The 21,874-nt window shown below is 37.3% G+C and overlaps 2 protein-coding genes across 6 annotated transcripts in view; one reads left to right on the top strand and one right to left on the bottom strand.

The window, feature by feature from the left end:
* Positions 1-7,653, top strand: part of LOC106142481 (uncharacterized) — a 39,974-nt gene extending 32,321 nt beyond the window's left edge. For 2 of the 5 annotated variants that reach the window (XM_060947105.1, XM_013344247.2), the window contains 6 exons: positions 666-805; positions 2,165-2,215; positions 3,233-3,400; positions 4,116-4,239; positions 4,710-4,820; positions 5,146-7,653. In XM_060947105.1, the coding sequence (XP_060803088.1) occupies positions 666-805; positions 2,165-2,215; positions 3,233-3,400; positions 4,116-4,239; positions 4,710-4,820; positions 5,146-5,960 (1,409 nt within the window). In that variant the 3' untranslated portion in view covers positions 5,961-7,653. The remainder of the gene's footprint in view (positions 1-665; positions 806-2,164; positions 2,216-3,232; positions 3,401-4,115; positions 4,240-4,709; positions 4,821-5,145) is intronic. The other 3 variants (XM_013344248.2, XM_013344249.2, XM_060947106.1) reach the window with 3 other exon arrangements.
* A 316-nt stretch (positions 7,654-7,969) lies between these two features.
* On the bottom strand, positions 7,970-20,965 carry LOC106142483 (WD repeat-containing protein 13). Its single transcript, XM_013344250.2, has 11 exons — positions 20,742-20,965; positions 20,142-20,197; positions 19,361-19,480; positions 18,858-18,965; positions 18,085-18,238; positions 11,655-11,821; positions 11,242-11,302; positions 10,875-10,957; positions 10,118-10,281; positions 9,044-9,243; positions 7,970-8,447 (listed from the first exon to the last, which is right to left on the bottom strand). The coding sequence occupies exons 1-11, from the start codon at positions 20,821-20,823 to the stop codon at positions 8,347-8,349; spliced, it is 1,296 nt and encodes a 431-aa protein (XP_013199704.1). The 5' UTR covers positions 20,824-20,965; the 3' UTR covers positions 7,970-8,346.
* Positions 20,966-21,874: the final 909 nt, after the last annotated feature.

The raw sequence follows: 21,874 nt of genomic DNA, 5'->3' as shown, positions 1-21,874 counted from the left end.
TTAAATTATAATTGGTTTAATATCAAATAAGATACGTTAAATGAGATATGGTTCTATTCTACGAATCGTTGGAAAAGAGATTGTCCTGAATTTTGAGAACTGCTTTTTTATCTGTGTTATCAGTTGTTAGTGTAAAACTACTCATAGTTTATCGTTAGACTGCAAGACTTATTGTATTGTGGCGAATTTTAATGCGGCTTACGACTGGGCGGGTCTATGGTAAATATGGTCAAGACAAAATATAAACATAAAAAAATCCAATATTATTTAATCTTGATTAACATTGCTGTAATAAGTGATTTAACTCAGAAATTAACCAAAAAAAAAAGTGGAGAGAAATAATGGAATGTGCAAAGAGCATAGCGACAAAGCATGTCACTGGAAACGCGCAAAGATGAAAAACGGGAAATGGTACATACATATGGTCACGTCTATATCTCTTGCGGGGTAGACAGCCAATAGTCTTTATTATTAATTATGTGTTTATTTATGTACCACAAGAAAAAATCAACAAGGACTAAAGTACAAGTTGTTGAACAAGATTTCATTTACTTGTTAATTTTTTTACATTTAATCACGCCTCTTTTCCGATATATTATTTACTGTCAATAAAGACGATACATGGGATTGCTCCGTGCAAAATAAAAATAAAAAGCAAACATCAGGTCCAGCGAGCGAGATAATGAGCACGTCGTTCCAAGAGTCGCCGACGGAGCCGCCGCGCGTCGCCGACATCCTCAAGGACTGGGACAGCGACTCGGACACGCACTCCACTAACTCGTCCAGCGGGGAATTCATTTGGAAGGTCAGTTTTAAAATATTTACGTGACTGACTTGATTGACTGACGGACTGAAAATTATAATTGTAGGCCGCTGTAGGTATATGTTATACTTCTACAGTGATCTAATGTATTTTTAAAATTTAACTATATTAGTTTGACAAAAGGAACAAATTTTAATTTGTATTTGTGGCAGAATTATTTAATTTATTTTTTAACTTCTGATGGTAGACACTTCCTAAATAAAATGAAGAATTACCCTCTTAAAACTTTTATTTGGTGTAGTAAACAGAATGATAATGTGCTGAAAAGAAAATTTGCTTGACGGACTGAAGAATTTAACATATTGATAACATAACAGTTTATACAGTGAAGAAAAATATGATGTAACGAAAGCTTGAGTAAAACCCTATAAAGACTATATTATCCAGGGCCGTAAAATATTCAATTTGCAAGTCTTTAAATAAGGTTGAAGTATTTTAAAACTTTGATGTGAAGGTAAAAAAGCCCAAAAGATTATCATGTAAAATAAAATATATCAGGACAATGTTTTTTTTTTTTCATTTTTCTATTAATTTTTAGTTATAAAATATCTGACTTGACTTTAGTTTTAAAATATCTATTTTGATTTCATATGAAAATACATTCTTAATCCCAATACATCCTGGTGTGGTTGGGTTCTTAAATCCTGTGTTTGTAGATAAAATAATGTGTGGTGTGGAGTTTCTGACACGACCCTTAATCTCTCTCGCTTAGTCTTTTGTTTTTAAATAACTGTTAATATATTTATGAAAAGCTATTTAATATTTAATTATTTATTTAAAGTTTTATATCTGTCACATTTTGATTTATGTATTATGAAAAAAAATGTTATTTGACAATCAAAGAAAATTACATAGCTTTATATAAGTGAAATCCTTGCTTAAATATTTAGTAAGATTATTATCCCATATTAGATAGACAGTTGTATGCATTTACACAATAAATAGTAGTTTAATTACGTTAAATAATTATTTCAAATTTACTTTTTCTAGGAATGGAATTATTGCATATTGATATCAGGCATTATATACCTATGTATGTGAGGTTATTCACGAACTTTGAATTAAGACATATGTCTTATATTTAATATCTCTGCTGATCTAAAGTTATTCGACAGATAGAGTGAGGGAGAAAATAATATTTATGTTCTCAAAGATTGCGAAGAACCGATCTATGTTGACTTGGGGATAGATAAACTGCGTTTTCACCCTTTTTGATCGAAACATAGATATATCAAATAATAATTTAAAAAATATATGTATAATACGTGCGTAAATGCATACAATAGTCTGCGTGTGGGTCCGCTTGCATGTCGTGCGGTGTGTAACGTTCTGTGGCGGTAGGGCGGCGACGGGCGCGAGACGCCGGTGGTGCCCACCTCGCATTTCGACCACGTGAGTGCTTACCCTTATCTAATTATTATATCATCTATATTTATTGTACGTTTTTGGTTTTGGTTTCGGCGTTGAAAAACTGTTTTTGATGAGAGCTCTTTGCTAAAAAAAATAGATAGTGCCTGCATACACTTTTTTCATAAATGATATTAATTTAAAGTGAGAGTCTACATTTCAATATTCTGTGTACTCTGTAAAAACGTCTGAGACAGATCATATTTACATTGTACATGGTCAATTAAGTATATCCATTATGTATATGTATGTCTAAACCTCTTTAAAGTTAAATGCATTGACTAATAGAAGTTAATAAAGTGGTTTTTACATACCTTTAAAAAAATGTCCCAAAAGAGTTCTCGTTGCCGACTTCTTAATTTTCCTACTCTATTTGCAATAGAGGCTATTATAGACATAAGATATACACAAGATCGAAAACAGTCTTCCAACAACGTCACATCTCATTATCATCCATAGCTTTTTACCTTCGCTACGCCTCATATCCATATTATTTTTAAGAATATGTAGTTACTAAAACAATTATTTTTGTATGAAATATTAACAGTCTTATCTGTAGACATAGATATTCGAGAATTTAGGGGGATTTAATGTAATACAAATATATTTTTCCGCTCGAAACTAAAACAAAACTTCGAGCACTAGCAATTTTAAAAGTTTATTTATCTTCCCTTATTGTTGATTTCTTAAAATAATACTGAAGGCAGTTAGCTATTTCATTTTATGGTGCTAGAATAATCTGGGACTAGTTGGTACTGTACGAATAATACAAATTAAGTGAAGATTTAGAACAAAAATATTAAGAGAAAGGAAAGCTGTCTTACTAAAATAATAATAGCTCAATATTTTTTTTTGTCAGACCGCATAATTTCCTGACATATCAAAAACATTCAGCACTAATTTTATTCGATTATCATCATATCCTTAGTTCGTTATTCGCACTGGCCATAAACAACTCACTACTAGCACAAATTAAAAAAAAAAACTTGTCATAACAAATAGCAGCGCACCGGCAACGGGTCGGCTCACAACGGGGCCCCGGGCGCGGAGTCGGGCTCGTGCGGCTCGGGGTCCGGCTCGGAGGGCGACGAGGTGGAGTTCGTGCCGTCCTCGTGGGACTGCCGCGCCGAGCCCGCCAAGTCCTCGCTCAGGAGGCACGAGGCCACCCCCGTATGTATATCACTATACAGGGTGACATTTAAAACAACTGCATCCTTTAAAACATAGACTATACCCATGCTTCTGAGCCGTTTGAGCCTATTTTTATTTAAATTAAACTTCATCATTTTCACATTTAAAAAACCCTCAAAAACTACGTCACACGCTTTATTAAAGACCAATACTACAAAAAGAAATTAAAACTAAACATGTAAATAAATGTCTGAAAAATAAATTATTTTTCTAGTATCAAGAGCAAGTACAGTACAGAGTTAAATTTATGCAGTTGAATTAAAAGTCAACCTGTATTATAATACATTTTTTTTTTATTTTAGTTTTTTAAGTCGTCTAAAAATGATTATTAGTTAGTTACCTTTGTGCTTTGTTCGCAAATCAATTATTATTATATCGCGCTTTTTTTTTAATTTCTGTAATTTTCTTAGTCCGTAAAGGATGGATTATTTCGTGATTTCAACATTGGTACACATTAAAAGTTTTTGATAGTCATGGTCCGACTGATATAATAAAACTATTTAAGATTTATTTATTTCAGTCAAATATTAAAATCTCATAGAATAACAATAGTATCTACAATATAACAATAGACCCCAAACCCCAAAAGATGCGCAAGAGACCGAACTTTTTGATTGAACGATTATCCACTTGAACACGAATAAATCTGACATATAAATTTACAGCCACTTAAATCCGTTCTCCACTTCGACAGGACAGCAAGAAACGCGTAGTGTTCAAGCGGCAGAAGTACCACTGCGTGTACGAGTACCCGCGAGAGGTCGCCGACCTCGACGCGCACTCGCCAGCTTACCTTCCTGACCTCTCCACCTATACTGGTAAATTTTCTGGACCATTCCATTTTCAATGGATGTCGTAAAAGGCGACTACGGGATAGGCTAATAAACTTAGGGTTCTTCTTGTAGGCCAAGCAACCTGTCACTATTTGAATCTCAATAACATCATTATAAAGCCATACAGCTGAACGTGGCCTTTCGGTCTTATCAAGACTGTTGGCTCTGTCTACCCCACATGGGATATAGACGTGGCAATACGTACGTAATATCTTTGATATAAAAATTCCTTATGTAAAAAAGTATTAACAAAGCGATGGTACGGACACGTGGGAACAACCTAAATAATGGCAGATTATTCATCGAAACGTCGCATTTACATCCTTACTTCTCTGTAGAGGAGGCCAGGGTGCGGCATTGTAAATGTACCCACAATCAGGGGTGGCATTTTTGATCAGTATTCTTCTTTTTGAGAGAAGAGCCTTAAATTTATTTCCTTCATTCCGTCTCAACAGAATGGGACCCGACTAGCGCTGAAGAAGCAGAGCTCGGCTACGGACAACTGTTCGGGACGGCCGGCCCTCTGGATATGTACCAGTTGCGAGCGGGAATCGCCTTCGACGCAGGTAATAATATCATCTTTCATTTTCATTAATAAATTTAATGAAAATGAAAGATGATTATTTACTAAACCTATGTTAAATTTGTAGATTGTGAAAAAAGGCTTCACAAATACTATTTTCAAAAGATGGAACTTTTATTTTATCTAAAAGTGGCCTTGGGTATTTAACCGATTATGAAAATTGTTTCACCATTAAAGTTAAACAACCAATGCCTATCCAAATAAGTAGTCACTGACATTATTTAATAATGGTGCACAACTTATTATAAAATAAGTTGTTCACGTAGTTTTGTGTGTCTTCAGTATACATGGAGTGGATTATATTTCAGATTACGACGAAGACTTCTACATCTCGTCGTCGGCGCGTCCGTTCGAGAGCCTCGGCATCATGTCCACGTCCAGCCAGTTCTTCCCGGGGATGCGCCTCAAGCCCGGCCTCGACCCCGGCCACGAGTTCCCCTCCTCCCCCCTGCACACCACCCTGCAACAAACACCCTCCCTGGACTTCACCACTCCCGACTCGGGCGTTGAAGACATCACGCCGGGCTCCACTTCCACAGAAGAGGATATTCAAACGAAGAAACTGCCAGAAACAGATCTACAGTGCTGGAGGCCCGTCGACAGTGGCAGCTCAAGTGAATCTGTCAGCCCGAGCTCGCCCGGCGGTGAGGCTTTAGGGGGCCTGCGACACACCAGGGACAGGCTCAAACTGGACCTCCCCCCCTCCCCGCATCTACCCTCCCCGAGGCACAACAGAGTCTTCAACTTCGTCCTCGACAAACCAAAAAGGCACAGAGTGGATGAGAGACCCGTAGAAGGAACCACGCCCTTAGTGATGACAGACGAAACGCCCATAGTGACGACGTCGCTGCCTCTTGAAAAGGACGAGGAGTTGCCGCTGCCCGAACCGACTTTCTCCACGTTCGGCAAGTGCGTGCAGAAAACGGAATCCGAGCAGAAGATCATCCTCACCGATGAAGAGGTCCAAGACAGTCCCGAAGATGAGCCTAAAGTGGAGAGTCCCAAAGTCGTGGAAGCTGTCAAAGGGGAGGGGACAGTGTTAGATAGTGGGGACGAGGATTCTGGCATCGAGAGCAGTTCCAAGGCCACGCTCGAGCGGAAAACCACCACCAACGTGTCGTAATTGGTTTTAAGGTAGCTTTGATATTGTATAGTAGTCCATTTAAGACGTCACCACCGAATCTGATTCGCCTGTAGGGCGTTTGCTAAGCGGAAGAATCTCGTACAATTTCCTCTAATTACTTGTCTCTTTCGCTCGTATACAAATTGTCAAGTAATTAATGAATTAGTTTAGCGAACGCGTTTAGATCGGAATTCGGTCTCGAACTCAAATATTCTTCCACATAAACTTTATCGTATAAAGTTCAGTTGGTGAAGTAATTGCAGAGTAATAGCCTAATTTCAGGTGGTGAGTCAGGCGCGTGAACATAGTCTCATAGCGTTCGCCGCGACAGTGATTACAATAGCCGATAGTATACCGGTAAATATTAAGTTTCCAATACATATCGGTACAAAATTTTACTCCGAACCAGTTTTGGCACGAAATGGGACAGTAGAATTTTTTATTCACCATCTCATGACGTTACGCCGTTATTAGCTTATGTACTTTTTCATAAAACCCTTGTCTCACCTAACACAGTATTAAACTACATATTGTAACATTGAAATTTCACCCGAAGGTACAAATAACCATTTCTAAATACATTCATAGAATAGCTTGAATGCGAATATGTGAAGTGCTTTGACACATTTTACATGTGAATTTTCGCCTAATTTTTTAAAATATGGCATTGAAATGTGGCTAAATAATCAGTATCAAATAATAATGCATTATATTAACTAATTTTATGTTTGTCAAAGTATATTTGGCAACTAAAATAAGTTTTGGTGGTAGCAGTGCAGCGGGCCCACCCGAGTTAGTACTCTACTACGTCCGACCCAAACCTTGTACTTGCTAGTTTTCTATGTACTTTCTACTCTTATTTCGTAATGTAGTGAATTAGATTACGCAACGTTGCGTGTGTATATTTGCACTGAAAACATTGGAAAGAAGTTAATTAAAAATATAAAAATACATGTTTTACTTAGGAGCAAATATATGACCGCAATTAATTGTCTAAATTATACCTATTTGTATGTAGATCTACGCACAAGTGAGTAAGCATCTTCCATCTAAAACCTCGAATAACCTGAAATTGTACCGTTCGGTCTAAACGTTGAGGTTCAAAAGCCAATTGTTAGATAAGTAAAGTTATATTATGTAAGTGTAGAATTAGATTTGATGATAGAGCGATAGTGCATTCAGCAACAGGAGTGTTTAGTTAACTTTGCGTTGTTTTAAGTGACGGTAACATTGAAATAGTTATAGGGAACAGATAATTCATTTCTCGCCAAATTTTAATTTTGGAAGGCACACAATTTTGCGCTAACATCATATAGATAATTTTATATAGGATCGAAATGCGTCATTAGAGGATTCCATTCGTGATCATAGACTTTATGGGCGAGAAATAATCACGTTAGAGAAAATTATTTTGAAGACATCCACCACCGTCTCCGTTGGCTGTTGCTGTCTGCAAGCGGGAGTGCCACTAGTTTCGTCATCATAAAGTACGCAATTCGTCCAAGTGTGAACCTGATGTGCAATTCTTCTCATTTCCATATCATTGCGTTTTTAGTTGTTTAGTTACTGCTGTAAATATAATTTAATGTTGCGAAGGGGAATTTTTGAAGATTAAAATTTATTGATTGTATTAATTGCTATACATGTTTATTGTTCTGAACATTATTTTTACAGTTTTAGAAAGTTTTCGTTAATGTACAGGTGTAAATACGTGATATATGTTCTTTTTGTTATAATGTAGACGCCTGTAGCGGGTGCCACTATACAACTGATTATGAACTAAATTATATTATTACTTGTATTTTTCGGTTTAAGGAACTCAAAATTATCTGTGTGTTTTACAATACGAGGAATTATTTGAATGAATTGTCCGATATTATGATATTTATTGTTTGTAAGTCGTTATTGTATGAGCCCTCAGGCATTATTTAGTGAATGTGAACGCAAAAGAAGTCTTTTCATATTGTGACTTTGTCGAGTCTTTTAAAAGTATTTCTATGAAAAAAATTAAATAATAAAAATTGTGACTCAATATAATGTCTTTTAATTAATACTTACCACATAACAATACATTTTAACATTAATACAATCTATTTAAATTATTTGCCCACTCTAAATGGTCTCTAATATTGATTAAAAAGTCAAAATATAATTATCACAGCTTAAACAAAAAGTACATGTCATAAGTTCGAATCAATCTCCGCGCGCGTGAATCTGAGCTTTGAAATATTTCTTTACTTCGTCGAGATTCTGGTAAAATATATAATGTTTCATCTGATGCTTTACTTCTAGCCTTCAGAATCTGAGAAACATTACAATGATAGGCCCTTTGGACTTATTTGGTCCTCTAGTACCTATCAACTCGCATGTCAAACCCCGCCTGGGGTCAGCTTCGCCGCCAGATGATGACGAGTCCCGTGACGTCACTGGTGGCCAGCAGGCTCTCGTCGTAGCTGAAGCTGACACCCAGCACCGGCGCAGCGTGACCTGGAAACAATAACATAAATGCATATTCTTCTTCTTCTTCGTCGTTACTTTTTCCCACTTTCTACGCGGGGTCGGCACAGTATGTTAGTTTTTTCCAATTACTTCTGTCAATTGCCATCTCACTGGTCACTCCCTTTCTCCTCATACTATCCTTTACGCCGTCCATCCATCTCTTTTTCGGTCTTCCCCTATTTCTTGAACCTATATTTAATAATATAATAACATAAATGCATATAATCACTTCTATATAGCTTGCGGGGTAGACAGAGCCAGCAGTTTTGAAAGACTGACAGGCCCCGTTCAACTGTTGGGCCTAATTATAGAATTGAGATTCAGTCACAGGTTGCTAGCACATCGCCTATAAGAAGAATCCCAAGTTTATAAGCCTATCCCTTTATCGCCTTTTTACGACATCCATGGAAAAGAGATGGAGTGTTCCCATTCTTTTTAATATTGGTGTCGAGAATCAAACATATCAATAACACCGTCATTTATGTCCTTAGAACTAAAATTTGACATAGCATTTTTGTAAATACATATTTTACTTTTACCACTATCCACGAAATTTTTACGGAGCAACATTGTTAAAACCTCACCTTGCAATTTATTGACAACGGGATGATCAGCCCTCCCTTCTATGTCCAGGAAGTAGACACACGCGTCCTCCCCTCCCGTGGCCACGCACACGCCGCGGCGGAACGACATGATGGGACAGAAAGTGGACTTGACCGCGTGCTTGCTGTGCACCGTGTCGAAACGCTTCTTCAGCACTAAGCTGCCGTCGCGGTCGGCGATCCTGATGTGAAAATATTTATTATTATATGTATATGATACATACATATGATCACGTCTATATCCCTAGCGGGGTAGACAGAGCCACCAGTCTTGAAAAGACTGATAGGCCACGCTCAGCTGTTTGGCTTAGTGATAGAATTGAGATTCAAAGAGTGACAGGTTACTAGCCCATCGCCTAAAAGAGGAATCCCAAGTTTATAAGCCTATCCCTTAGTCGCCTTTTACGACATCCGTGGGAAGAGATGGAGTGGTCCTATTCTTTTTTGTAATGGTGCCGGGTACCACACGGCATGTGTATGATCCAGTTTTCTATTGAAGATGGATTCACACCCATTTGTACTGGGTGTAAGTAGTGTATGTTAGTTCTGTTTCACTTCTAGTATTTGACTTTATCATGGAGTGTGTTAGCAAAGGTTAAGTATATGACATTTACGATGTCGATATTTGTAAATCGAGGTCCGGTGAAAATGCTGCTGTGTAGTTTTTTCCGCCGCCTAATTAGACAGAGCCGTTAGTCGCCTTTAACGACATCAGGGAAATCTATTCTATATATACCTAAATGCGATTGTTTATCGTGTCTTCAAGTTACCTAGAAGATTGTTGCAAAGGTAGACGATGTACAGAAATACAGCGAAAGATGCAGAATATTTTGAATGTTTTTTTCTTCTTTAGCTTTAAGCAGTTAGTTTCCATCTTTCAAAGATTTAGTATCACTTTTCTTGAGCAGACCCCGAGCTTTGAGGCATCCATTGCAAAACATCTGAGATACGCTAAAATGGGAAGGTTACGAATATTGTGAGGGGATTCCGCCAATAATTCCAACAGTTATTTGTAACGAAGTCTTCACAGTGACTTGATTTGGACAGCGAGTGTACCTGAACAAGTAGAGGGAGTTGTCGGCGGCGCTGGCGAGCAGCGCGGGGTGGCGGGCGAGCCACGGGCTCCAGGCGAGGCTGGACACGGCGCCGCCCACGCCGCAGCGCCGCAGCTTGCTGAGCGCGCCGCCCGCGCCCTCCAGCCGGTAGCTCACTATCATGCCCTAACACCACAATAATGACTTTAGGCCCAGCGCACAATTCCATATTTAAATAAAACAATTGACAAAAATTCAATTGGAAATAGAATCAATTCGAATATAACAGTGGAGCGTCGATTATCCGAATGTAGTAACGCGCGGGTCAATGCCCCCACCGACCACCACCGCCCGCGCTTCAGTAGTTTTACAACAAGATTGCCTGCACTTTTTTTTGTTTTATTTCCTATTTGTCATTGAAATATTAATAAATATTATAATAATATGGGTTTCATTTACACGTACATAAATTTGTGTGGTTTAATCAATACATACGAAGGTAGACATTCAGTGTATTCAAGACTATTGACTCTTGTATACCCTCAAATTATATTAACATGATTAAGGAAATCAGGAACTTCAAACGAGGCAAAACGTGACAAGTTGCTAGTCCATCGCTTACTAAGTTTATTAGCCTTTTCCTTACCCCTTTCGATTGACTTTTACAACCTGCACAGAAGCAGACTTTTACATACTGCTCTCTCAAAACAGTTATTCACCCACAAACCACTACTGCAAGCAACTTATTTAGGTAAATTGTGAATTCCCACAAACTGTACCTTATCGTTAGCCGCCCAAAACATCCGTCCGCTGGACTCGCACGCTATAGACAACACTCTCCCGCCCAGGATACTGCTGCCACCTGCGACACAATAATTTATTTTCTACATAGGTATTCCATTATTTTAATGCGCTATTACACGTGAAACAAATGAACAAGCTGCCTTATGAAAATGTGCATCCCACCTTTGATATAAAAGTGAATGTTCAGTATTCTACAAATCCGAATTATTGTATTATAATTCGGAATCATATATGTCTATAAAGTCGCAAAAACCCTTCATTTAGTGTTACGTGTGGAGTTATAATTTTAGTGTAAAGAAGTCTCAATCCGTTCTTATCACACAAATAGTTTTATAAGCTCACCTTTAGGATAAATTCCTGTTGAAACATTGAGAACTGCCACCATGCCCCTAGCGTTGCCGGCCTGTCTCACGTCAGTCAAGGATAATTTCATAAGTATATAATATTTATTTTGATTTAACCAATTTACGGATGAAGTCAATATAAATGATATATAGATAATCGATAATATGATTGCAACGTTTAATGATTATTTTTTTTTTATATTTTGTTTATATCCGGACCATAAAAACAAAATATAAAAAAAAAATATGTATAATATATCTATGGAATACATAAAATAATTTTTTTTATAGTCCATTAACTGTACAAACGAAAATATTATCTTTCCGTTAGCTGTTTAACCGGACCATCTGACATTTCCACAGCACAGACAAAAAAAAGACATCTCGAGGCCGCTGTTGACAAAAGGATACGATGACCATGTTGTTATTGGCCGGCTGGAACGCGCAGCACAGCAGCGGCGCGCCGAGCGGGTCGCGCACGCAGCGCAGGCGCGCGCGCCGCGCCAGCTCCCACACGCACAGCCGCGCGTCCGCGCCCGCCGTCACCAGCAGCTCGTTGGACGCCGACCAGTCGCAGCCTGACCCGTGTAGTAGTACATACATACATACATACTGACAGCCGGTTCACAGAAGAAACTCCGATGATTTTTTTGTATGTACATATATTTTTTTTTATTTCGCACCACAAGTTTACACAGTACAGCGATTCGCGCAAGGAGATGTGACAATAATTATGAAAACAGAATAAATTTAAAAAACTTAAAGTTCTCTGTGAGACCCAATAGTTGACTAGATAACGCTTCTAGCATTTAAGTCCGCCAATTGTGCTATACATTTGTATTTTGTAAAGTTAAAAGAAATAAACAAAAATAAATTGTGTTGCCAACACACACATACTACTACATCTTTATCCCCTACGGGGTAGACAGAGCCAACACTCCCGAAAAGACCATGTTCAGTTACACGGCTTAATCGTGGAATTAAGGACCAGATAACGACAGGTTGGTAGCCCATCGCCTACAGGAAGAATCCCAAGTTTATAAGCCTATCAAAAGAAAGAAGAAAGAGATGGAGTGGTCCAAAAGTCAAGTAAAATGTGGCACTGACCAGTAACCGAGTTTATTAACCTATCAAAACAAAGAAGAAAGATATGGAATGGTCCAAAAGTCCAGACAGATTGCAAGTGTAAAATGTGGCACTGACCAGTAACCGAGTTCATTAACCTATCAAAACAAAGAAGAAAGATATGGAATGGTCCAAAAGTCCAGACAGATTGCAAGTGTAAAACGTGGCACTGACCAGTAACCGAGTTCATTAACCTATCAAAACAAAGAAGAAAGATATGGAATGGTCCAAAAGTCCATACGGATTGCAAGTAAAACGTGGCACTGACCAGTAACCGAGTTCATTAACCTATCAAAACAAAGAAGAAAGATATGGAATGGTCCAAAAGTCCATACGGATTGCAAGTAAAACGTGGCACTGACCAGTAACCGAGTTCATTAACCTATCAAAACAAAGAAGAAAGATATGGAATGGTCCAAAAGTCCATACGGATTGCAAGTAAAACGTGGCACTGACCAGTAACCGAGTTCATTAACCTATCAAAACAAAGAAGAAAGATATGGAATGGTCCAAAAGTCCATACGGATTGCAAGTAAAACGTGGCACTGACCAGTAACCGAGTTCATTAACCTATCAAAACAAAGAAGAAAGATATGGAATGGTCCAAAAGTCCAGACAGATTGCAAGTGTAAAATGTGGCACTGACCAGTAACCGAGTTCATTAACCTATCAAAACAAAGAAGAAAGATATGGAATGGTCCAAAAGCCCATACGGATTGCAAGTGTAAAACGTGACACTGACCAGTAACCGAGTTTATTAACCTATCAAAACAAAGAAGAAAGATATGGAATGGTCCAAAAGTCCAGACAGATTGCAAGTAAAATGTGACACTGACCAGTAACCGAGTTCATTAATAATAATAATAATAACCCCCCCAGGGGACCACCTTGTCGTGGTGGGGGGGCTTACGGAGAGGTACTTAAAAGATAGTCAGAACATCTCGACATTACCCTAATAAGGTGAGACAATATTTACCCACAACTCCAGGGTTATTAACCTCTCCTAACTAACGGTCCCAAACCAAAAACCTAAAAATGAGTAGAGAAAATCGCAGATATAATTTACGGCCGCTTCCCGGGGGTCGCCGGGGCGCACTTGGAGCCGGTGCTGAGTGCCACAGCATGCGAACCATCGGCGACGAGGAGTTGAGCAGGCGGGCTCCCGTCGAACAATTGATTACAGCCGATTCCCTTTCTTCTCCTTCTTCTTCACCTGAATCGCTATTCCCTTCTTTACCATCTTCTCCGCCTTCATACTTAGAGCGCGAAACATCATCTTCGCCTACGTCATTAGTAGAAGCAGTACCTTTAAATACCACTGTGACTGTTGTACAGGAGGCACCTGACGCCGCCAATCCTGTACCCACCACAGCTGGCCCACGTGTGCGAATGAAATGGTCGGACGATATGAATATTTTCATCATCCGCACATATTTTATAATTACTAACCTAGAATCAGATACAAGAACTTACCTTCCTGAACTACATGCTAAATTTGTCCAACAATTCCCTGAAATACAAGTCAGTAGACAAAGAATAGGAGACCAAAGGAGAGCCATAGTTAACAACAAACTTTTACCACCCGAAAAATTAAGTCAAATTCGCGCGGAAGTCCAAGCTGAACTAATTATTGAACCCAGACCTTTGCAAATACATTCCCACGAATCACAAAATAGGATGCGATGGAGTAATAAGCTTAATGAATCGATAATCCGTGGTTACTTTACTGTAACTGAGTTAGAAACGAACCTGACTTCATACAGACCCCGATTACATGAATATGTCATAGCAGAAAATCCTGAAATAGCCCATGTCTCAGAACAGAGAATATCAGATCAACGTAGGGTTATTTTTAATAATAAAATGGTAAACGGTACAAGAATTCAACAAATCCGCGAAGAAGTAGCCCAACAGTTAAATAGACAATGTAATGATCCACGTATAATTAATAATAACATACGAGAAACACCCCCTAACATACCACAGGATACTAGTCTTAATTTAAGTTCACCTGATTGTTCAAATAATCAGCAAACCATTGAACACCCTTACCAATCTTCACCAACTAATATAGATCATACTATACAAAACGAATTAGATGAAAGTACATTTGTACAATTAAATGAAATCGAAAGCTATTTTGTGTCCGTTTTGGAGAAGTTTCAAGATATCGATCCCGTTATGAAACCCTCTATTCCCAAACAAAAACCTTCCAAAAAATTTACACGCATTGTTAACTTGATAAACTCATTTATCCTACCAAAGTATTTAAATCATGATAACGACTTTTACGCCCTACATAACATAATATACTGTGCTGCTTACACAGCCTCCATTTATAATGGATCTAAAATATATGACTCATCCCCTACCCATCTTCATAATAAACGCGAACCCATGTGGCAAAAGCGGTTACAATCAAAGATAGAAGACCTTCGAGTTAAAATAGCACTACTTACGGAATACAAAAATGGTAATAGAAGCCAAACAATACAAAAACAGGTAGATTCCATTAAAAATTGCTACAAAACACACAGTAGACATGAACAAGACAATACTGATATCACACATTTTCTTGACACATTAAAACAAAAGCTCAATGCTCTTGCCAGTAGATTACGTCGATATAAATTAACTACTCTTAGAAAATCACAAAACAAGCAATTCAATTCAAATGAAAAATCATTCTATCGTTTACTCAATAGTAGCAATAGCTCTGGAATGAACACGCACACTTCGTCAACTAATAGTTCCGACAACGAAATGATACCAAACGCTACAGAACTCCAAGAGTTTTGGTCTAGTATTTGGTCAAAACCAGTTGACCACAAAGAAGGTCCTTGGATTGAAGAAGACAAGAAAAGATTTACACATATTGAAGAAATGAGCTTTGAAATGATAAATTTAGAACTTTTACAATCAGTTATCTCAAAGACACACAATTGGAAAGCTCCGGGTTCTGATAAAATTCATAATTATTGGTTTAAGAGGTTTCATAGTACACATTCATTTTTGCTTGAACACATTAATAAATTTATACAGTCACCACACACAATGCCTAGTTTTGTAACAATAGGTACTACTTACATGCTGCCTAAAAATCTGAATGATACACGTAACCCAGCCAATTACAGACCAATAACATGTCTTCAAAATATTTATAAAATTATAACATCTTGCATATCAAACCTCATTTACAATCACACAGCGACTAATAGCATCTTAGCAGAGCAACAAAAAGGATGTAGAAAATTCAGTCAAGGCTGCAAGGAACAGCTTACTATAGATGCAATAGTATCCAAACAAGCTATCCGAAAGAAGAGAAATATTTACACCATGTATATCGACTACAAAAAAGCTTTTGATTCTGTTCCGCATTCTTGGCTCTTATATATCCTTCAACACTACAAAATCAATTCAACTCTCGTACAATTTTTAAGACATACTATGCAAAACTGGTCCACAAAATTAATACTACATCAAATTGAAACAGATCACATACAAATTCGTAGAGGCATATTCCAAGGGGATTCGTTAAGCCCACTTTGGTTCTGCTTAGCTTTAAACCCACTGTCATATTTACTTAATAATAGCAATAGTGGTTATAAAATCCCACATAACAATTCATACTTTAGACTAACACATTTGCTTTACATGGATGACATCAAACTGTACGCTAGTAATTTAAATGAAATTAATAAATTAGCTAATATAACGGAAGAATTTTCCAACGATATAAAAATGACATTTGGCATAGATAAATGCGGAATTCAATCAATACAAAAGGGAAAAGTTGTCAATAACTCTTATCAACTAGCTACCGGAGAAAATATAGAACCAATAGACGATACAATAGGATACAAGTATTTAGGTTACTATCAGACACGTCAAATTAAGGAAAAAGAAGCTAAAACAACATTATCAAATAAATTCAAAACTAGACTCCATAAAATATTGAACACTCATTTAAATTCAAAAAACACTACTAAAGCTATAAATGCATTTGCGATACCTACACTCACCTACTCTTTTGGTATTATTCACTGGTCACAAACTGATTTAAAAAAGCACCAACGGACAATTAATACTCAATTAACGAAATATAGAAAACATCACCCGAAATCATGCATCCAACGCCTAACACTCCCCAGGCAGGAAGGAGGCCGCGGTATTATAGATATACAAAACCTGCACAACAAACAAATAACCACACTTCGTTCATTCTTTCATTCTCAAATTTCACCATTACACAAAGCCATAGTTCAAGCAGACGATAAATACACACCCCTTAATCTTCGAGATTCATCCAAGCAACCTAACGAAAATATTACTACCCCGCAAGAAAAGATTGAGACATGGCAGCAAAAATCCCTACACGGGAGACACCGTCACGACCTCACCAACCCTAACGTCGACAAAACAGCGTCGAACGCGTGGTTGAAGAGGGGCGAACTGTTTCCCGAGACAGAGGGATTTATGCTAGCTATCCAAGATCAAATTGTAAATACAAGAAACTATCAGAAACATATAATTCGTGACCTCAACCTCCAATCCGATCTCTGTCGCCATTGTCACAGTGCTTCAGAAACAATACAGCACATTACCAGCGCATGTAGATCCATTACACAAACAGATTATAAACACAGACATGACCAAATTGCAGCTATCATCCACCAATATCTTGCATTTAAACACAAATTGATTCCTGAAAAAACAGCTTATTATAAATACTCCCCACAAACTGTACTAGATAATGCGCAATATAAAATATACTGGGACAGAACAATCATTACCGATAAGACTATTCACCACAATAGACCTGATATTACCTTTTTTGATAAAAATAGCAAAACCGTTTACCTTATCGACATAGCCGTTCCAAATACCCATAACCTCACATCCACACACACTGAGAAACTAACAAAATATAGAGATCTAGCTATCGAATTAAAAACACAATGGCGTGTAGACAGCGTAAAAACTATCCCAATAATTATTTCAGCTACTGGCGTTATACCTACGACTCTCCGTAATAGTTTAGAAAGCCTACAAATTCACCCTCTTACTTATATTCTCCTACAGAAAGCTGCAATCCTTAATACCTGCAGAATAGTCAGAAAATTCCTTTCTCTTGACTAAAATTTTGTTCTTTCCTCCACTTATTTCTATACAATATTTTTGCTTGGTCAAAAGCCCGTAAAAATATTTAATTCCCCTGAAAAGGGTGTAAAAAATTGCATAAAAACATAATAATAATAATTCATTTATTCAGATAACCAAGATCCAAGAATGTTAGTAACAATTTTACTTAAAATTATGTTAGAGATTTAATTAAGTAAACAAATATTTAAAATTATTTGACAGCACCTCTTAGTAATTTGCTCCAAAATGACAACATAGTGCTATCCATTTTGGAGCTCAAAACCCTAAGGATACTGTTGCCGCTATCCCGTATTCTGTTTAAGAATGAAGCGACACGTTTGCGCCTGATGGCATAGAAGTCGTCCGTGGCCGCTTCTGCAAACATAGTGGACGCGCTGCAAAAACGAGGTAGTCGCAACAGCATCCTAAATATATTATTATATTGAACGCGCAGGGCGCTGTATGCCCTCTGAGTATAGTCAATCCACAGGCTGCTTAACCCATCAAAACAAAGTAGAGAGATATGGAATGGTCCAAAAGTCCATACGGATTGCAAGTAAAACGTGACACTGACCAGTAACCGGCTTGGTGTGCCCCTCCAGTATGAAGCTGACGCGCGGCGGACTGGCCGTGACGTCACAGATGGAGACAGATCCGTCGTGCGACGCGCAGCACAGCTTGGAGCGGTCGTTGTTGGCGAACTTCACTACGCTCACTTCTTCTGTGTGCTGAGAACAATTGAAAGAGCAAAGAGCATCTGTCAGGCTTTTTAATCACAGTATATTCCTAATGGCAATGCCGTGTGGTTCCCGGGCACCAATATAAAAAAGAATAGGACCACTCCATCTCTTTCCCATGGATGTCGTTAAAGGCGACTAAGGGATAGGCTTACAAACTTGGTATTATTTTTCAGGCGATGGGCTAGCAACGTGTCACTATTTGAATCTCAATTCTATCATTAAGCCAAATAGCTGAACGTGGCCATACAGTCATTTTAAGTCTGTTGGCTCTGTCTACCCCGCAAAGGATATAGACGTGACCATATGTATGTATGTATGTATATTCCTAATGACCTTCTTAACATTTGGTCTCGCGCGGTCCACCAAAGATCGCATGTAAATGACAACTTTCGACTTTTGCCTTTTGTTTTTGTGACATACACTGGTTTTGCTTACATATTCTGAATAAGTTTCTTAGTTATTAAAATTTCAGAGAAATATGTTCAGAAGTTGCGATTGGTTGTACATTGACAAATAAGGCACTTTATCTTATTCTTTTTTATACAATACAAAATTTTTAAGCCAAGTAAAAACGCGCTGTAAAAATAAAAACAAATATTAAAATTACCTGATCAAAAATGTGGTGTACACCAGAGAATGCATAGTTCTCAGATATTGTCATATCATTCTTCTTTTTACTGGTGCTTGTGGGATTGACGTCCAATGCCAAGCTTGCCTGAAGATATAAAAAAACATTTACAAAATTATATTACACTTCATTTATGCACTTCATGAACTTACACTAAATCCTACAAGGCTACACAATATCAACTTATTTACAATGTCAGATACATACCAGAGAACAGCTACATATACTATACATATAATTACGTCTTTATCTCTGGCGGGGTAGACAGCGCCAACAGTCTTGAAAAGTTAAAGAATAGGTTATGTTTAGCTGTTGGGCTTAATATTAGAAATGAGTGTCAATACTGTTGCTAGCCCATCGCCTAAAAGAAGAATCCCAATTTTATAAGTCAATCCCTTAGTCGCCTTTTACAAGAGATGGAGTGGTCCTATTCTTTTTCTGATAGGTGTGGGGAACCACACGGCACTTATACAATAGCTTACCTTACTACTAGATCTAGCCCTGGAAGATGCTGAGCTGATGGAAATGTTGTCCAGCACACCGTACCGACGCTGCAGCAGCTGACTCCGGACATGAATGTACTTCTTTATAGTCTCTATGTCCTGAAATGTGTTGTTTTAAGTAAAGATAAATGCTTCCTATCCTAGCACACTTCTAAATATAATCCATTTTATTCGCTTAAGAAGCTCTGATTGGTTTTCATTGAAATAGACTAGACTTAGACCCGAGACATTATCTTGCTGCTCAAAAGTAAAATATTAGCAACTAGAGGCCGCCCGCGACTTCGTCCGCATGGAAACCCTATCAATCCCGCAGGAACTCTGGGATAAAAAGTAGCCTATGTGTTATTCTGGGTCTTCAGCTACCTACATACCAAATTTCATGGTAATCGGTTCAGTAGTTTTTGCGTGAAAGAGTAACAAACATCCATACAAACTTTCGCCTTTATAATAGTAGTAGGATATAACATTTTGCAAAAATTTCTAAGGAATGAATACCTATGATGAAAGCCCAGGAACTTTTTGTTCAACAAAGCAACCAGACAACTATTGGTGTGGTATTTCTATATAACACATACCTAATACCTAATACCTACTATTAAACATAGTTTTGTTAAAACCATTTGTATGTAACATAATTTTGTTGACAAAGATAAGGATTTTTATTTGCTGAACATGCGTATATAATGTACATTTGGGGTAAAAAATTGGTGGTTGCCATTTTAGAAAAAAAAATTATGTTAACATCACATACTTAACTCACCTTGAATTTTGCATTCTCTCTCAGCAGTTGACTGCGGCGTCGAATGTACAGAGTTTCTAAAACAAAATGTCAGTTTACCTTCAAAACTTTTTCTCCTTATTTTTCTCTATCTATGTATAGTGACATGCCATGTGGTTCCGGCACCAATATAAAAAAATATAGGACCACTCCATCTCTCTCCCATGGATGTCGTAAAAGGCGACTAAGGGGTAGGCGTATAAACTTAGGATTATTCTTTTAGGCAATGGGCTAGCAACCTGTCACTATTTGAATCTCAATTCTATCTTAAAGCCAAATAGCTGAATGTTGCCCATCAGTCTTTTCAAGATTGTTGGCTCTGTCTACCCCGCAAGGGATATAGACGTGATTATATGTATGTATGTATCTATTGTTACCTTCTGGCTTTAAATGCTAAACAAAAGAAGTTACATTTAACATATTTTGTGGTTACCTGTCTGATGGCAACCCTTTTTGGACAATTTATGAACTTTAGTTGTTACATACATACAATCACATCTTTATCCTTTACGGGGTAGACAGAGCCAGTACTCTCAGTTAAGTCTGGCTTGCAAATTCAAATAAAATCTCGATAAAACTTACTAAAGTTTGGGTTGTTTGGTGCACGGTATGTGTTAAAACGGGCGTCTAAAGCAAATATTTGCTGTTGAAATGCCGCCGCCATCGTTTTTTAATATATCTTTTATTTCTAATTAATCATCGTCATCAATCATGAGATCTTACGAAATTTTAGATTATTTGTTATTGTTGTTGTGCACAGATATTAAATAATGTCTAAAGACTCATTGGTTCACTGTTTAGTTTAGTTGAAGTCACATCTAGGAATGTGAAAAAAAAATCGATTATGGAAAAAATCGATTAAAAATCGTTTTTTTTTTAAGAAAAAATCGATTTTTTTACGTGATTTTTTTAAAATTAATAATCGATTAAAAATCGATTTTTATAATCATACAATAAATGCACTCCGACATTACGTTTTTGTCTTCTGGCTTGGAGCCCGGAACGCGAACTGCCAAAGAATACTATCATAGCTCCATAATATTACATTAACGCCATCTGTGCATTCTTTCTGTGCTCTTAAAACAGTTTAGATGATTAATTTACTTTATAGACGGCCTCTGTGGCGCAGCGGTAGTACGCTTGTCTGTGACATCTGAGGTCCCGGGTTCGAATCCCGGTCAGGGCATGATGAGAAAAGAACTTTTTCTGATTGGCTTGGGTCTTGGATGTTTATCTATATAAGTATTTATTAAAAATTATAGTATCGTTGAGTTAGCATCTCGTAACACAAGTCTCGAACTTACTTCGAGGCAAACTCAATCTGTGTAATTTGTCTCGTATACATTTATATTTATTTATTTATTTAATCAAACATTCTCTAGATGGAATTAGTCGATGAACAATATTTTACCGACATTCGGTTGATATTTTATTCATTTCGTTGCTGAAACTTCATTTTTCAAACTTGATTGTTAAAAACTTTAATTTGTGTTGATTATATAAGAACTTACTGTTTCTATTGTTTATTTTTAATGAATAAATCTATTGATATAATTTATATGGCGTTTATTTTGACATAAATTGAAAAATTAGGAAAAATCTATCAATATAATAAAATCGATTATTTTCTTAAGAAAAATCGATTATTTGTTAATCGATTTTTCATACTTAAAAAATAAATCGATTATATAAAAATCGATTTTTTATCAGCAATG

This window comes from Amyelois transitella, chromosome 12 (assembly GCF_032362555.1).
Source record: "Amyelois transitella isolate CPQ chromosome 12, ilAmyTran1.1, whole genome shotgun sequence".
NCBI classification, from domain to species: Eukaryota; Metazoa; Arthropoda; class Insecta; order Lepidoptera; family Pyralidae; genus Amyelois; species Amyelois transitella.
The sequence above is the reverse complement of the archived record's forward strand: the minus strand, read 5'-3'. Positions and strand labels throughout refer to the sequence as shown.

Bases quoted from the DNA above. Each gene is read 5' to 3' on its own strand.
- LOC106142483 (XM_013344250.2), bottom strand. From the start codon at position 20,823: ATGGCGGCGGCATTTCAACAGCAAATATTTGCTTTAGACGCCCGTTTT. The intron at 19,481-20,141 runs GTGAGTTAAGTA...AACACATTTCAG, and splicing joins GAGAGAATGCAAAATTCAAG to GACATAGAGACTATAAAGAA. The intron at 11,303-11,654 runs GTATCCTTTTGT...GACGTGAGACAG, and splicing joins CCAATAACAACATGGTCATC to GCCGGCAACGCTAGGGGCAT.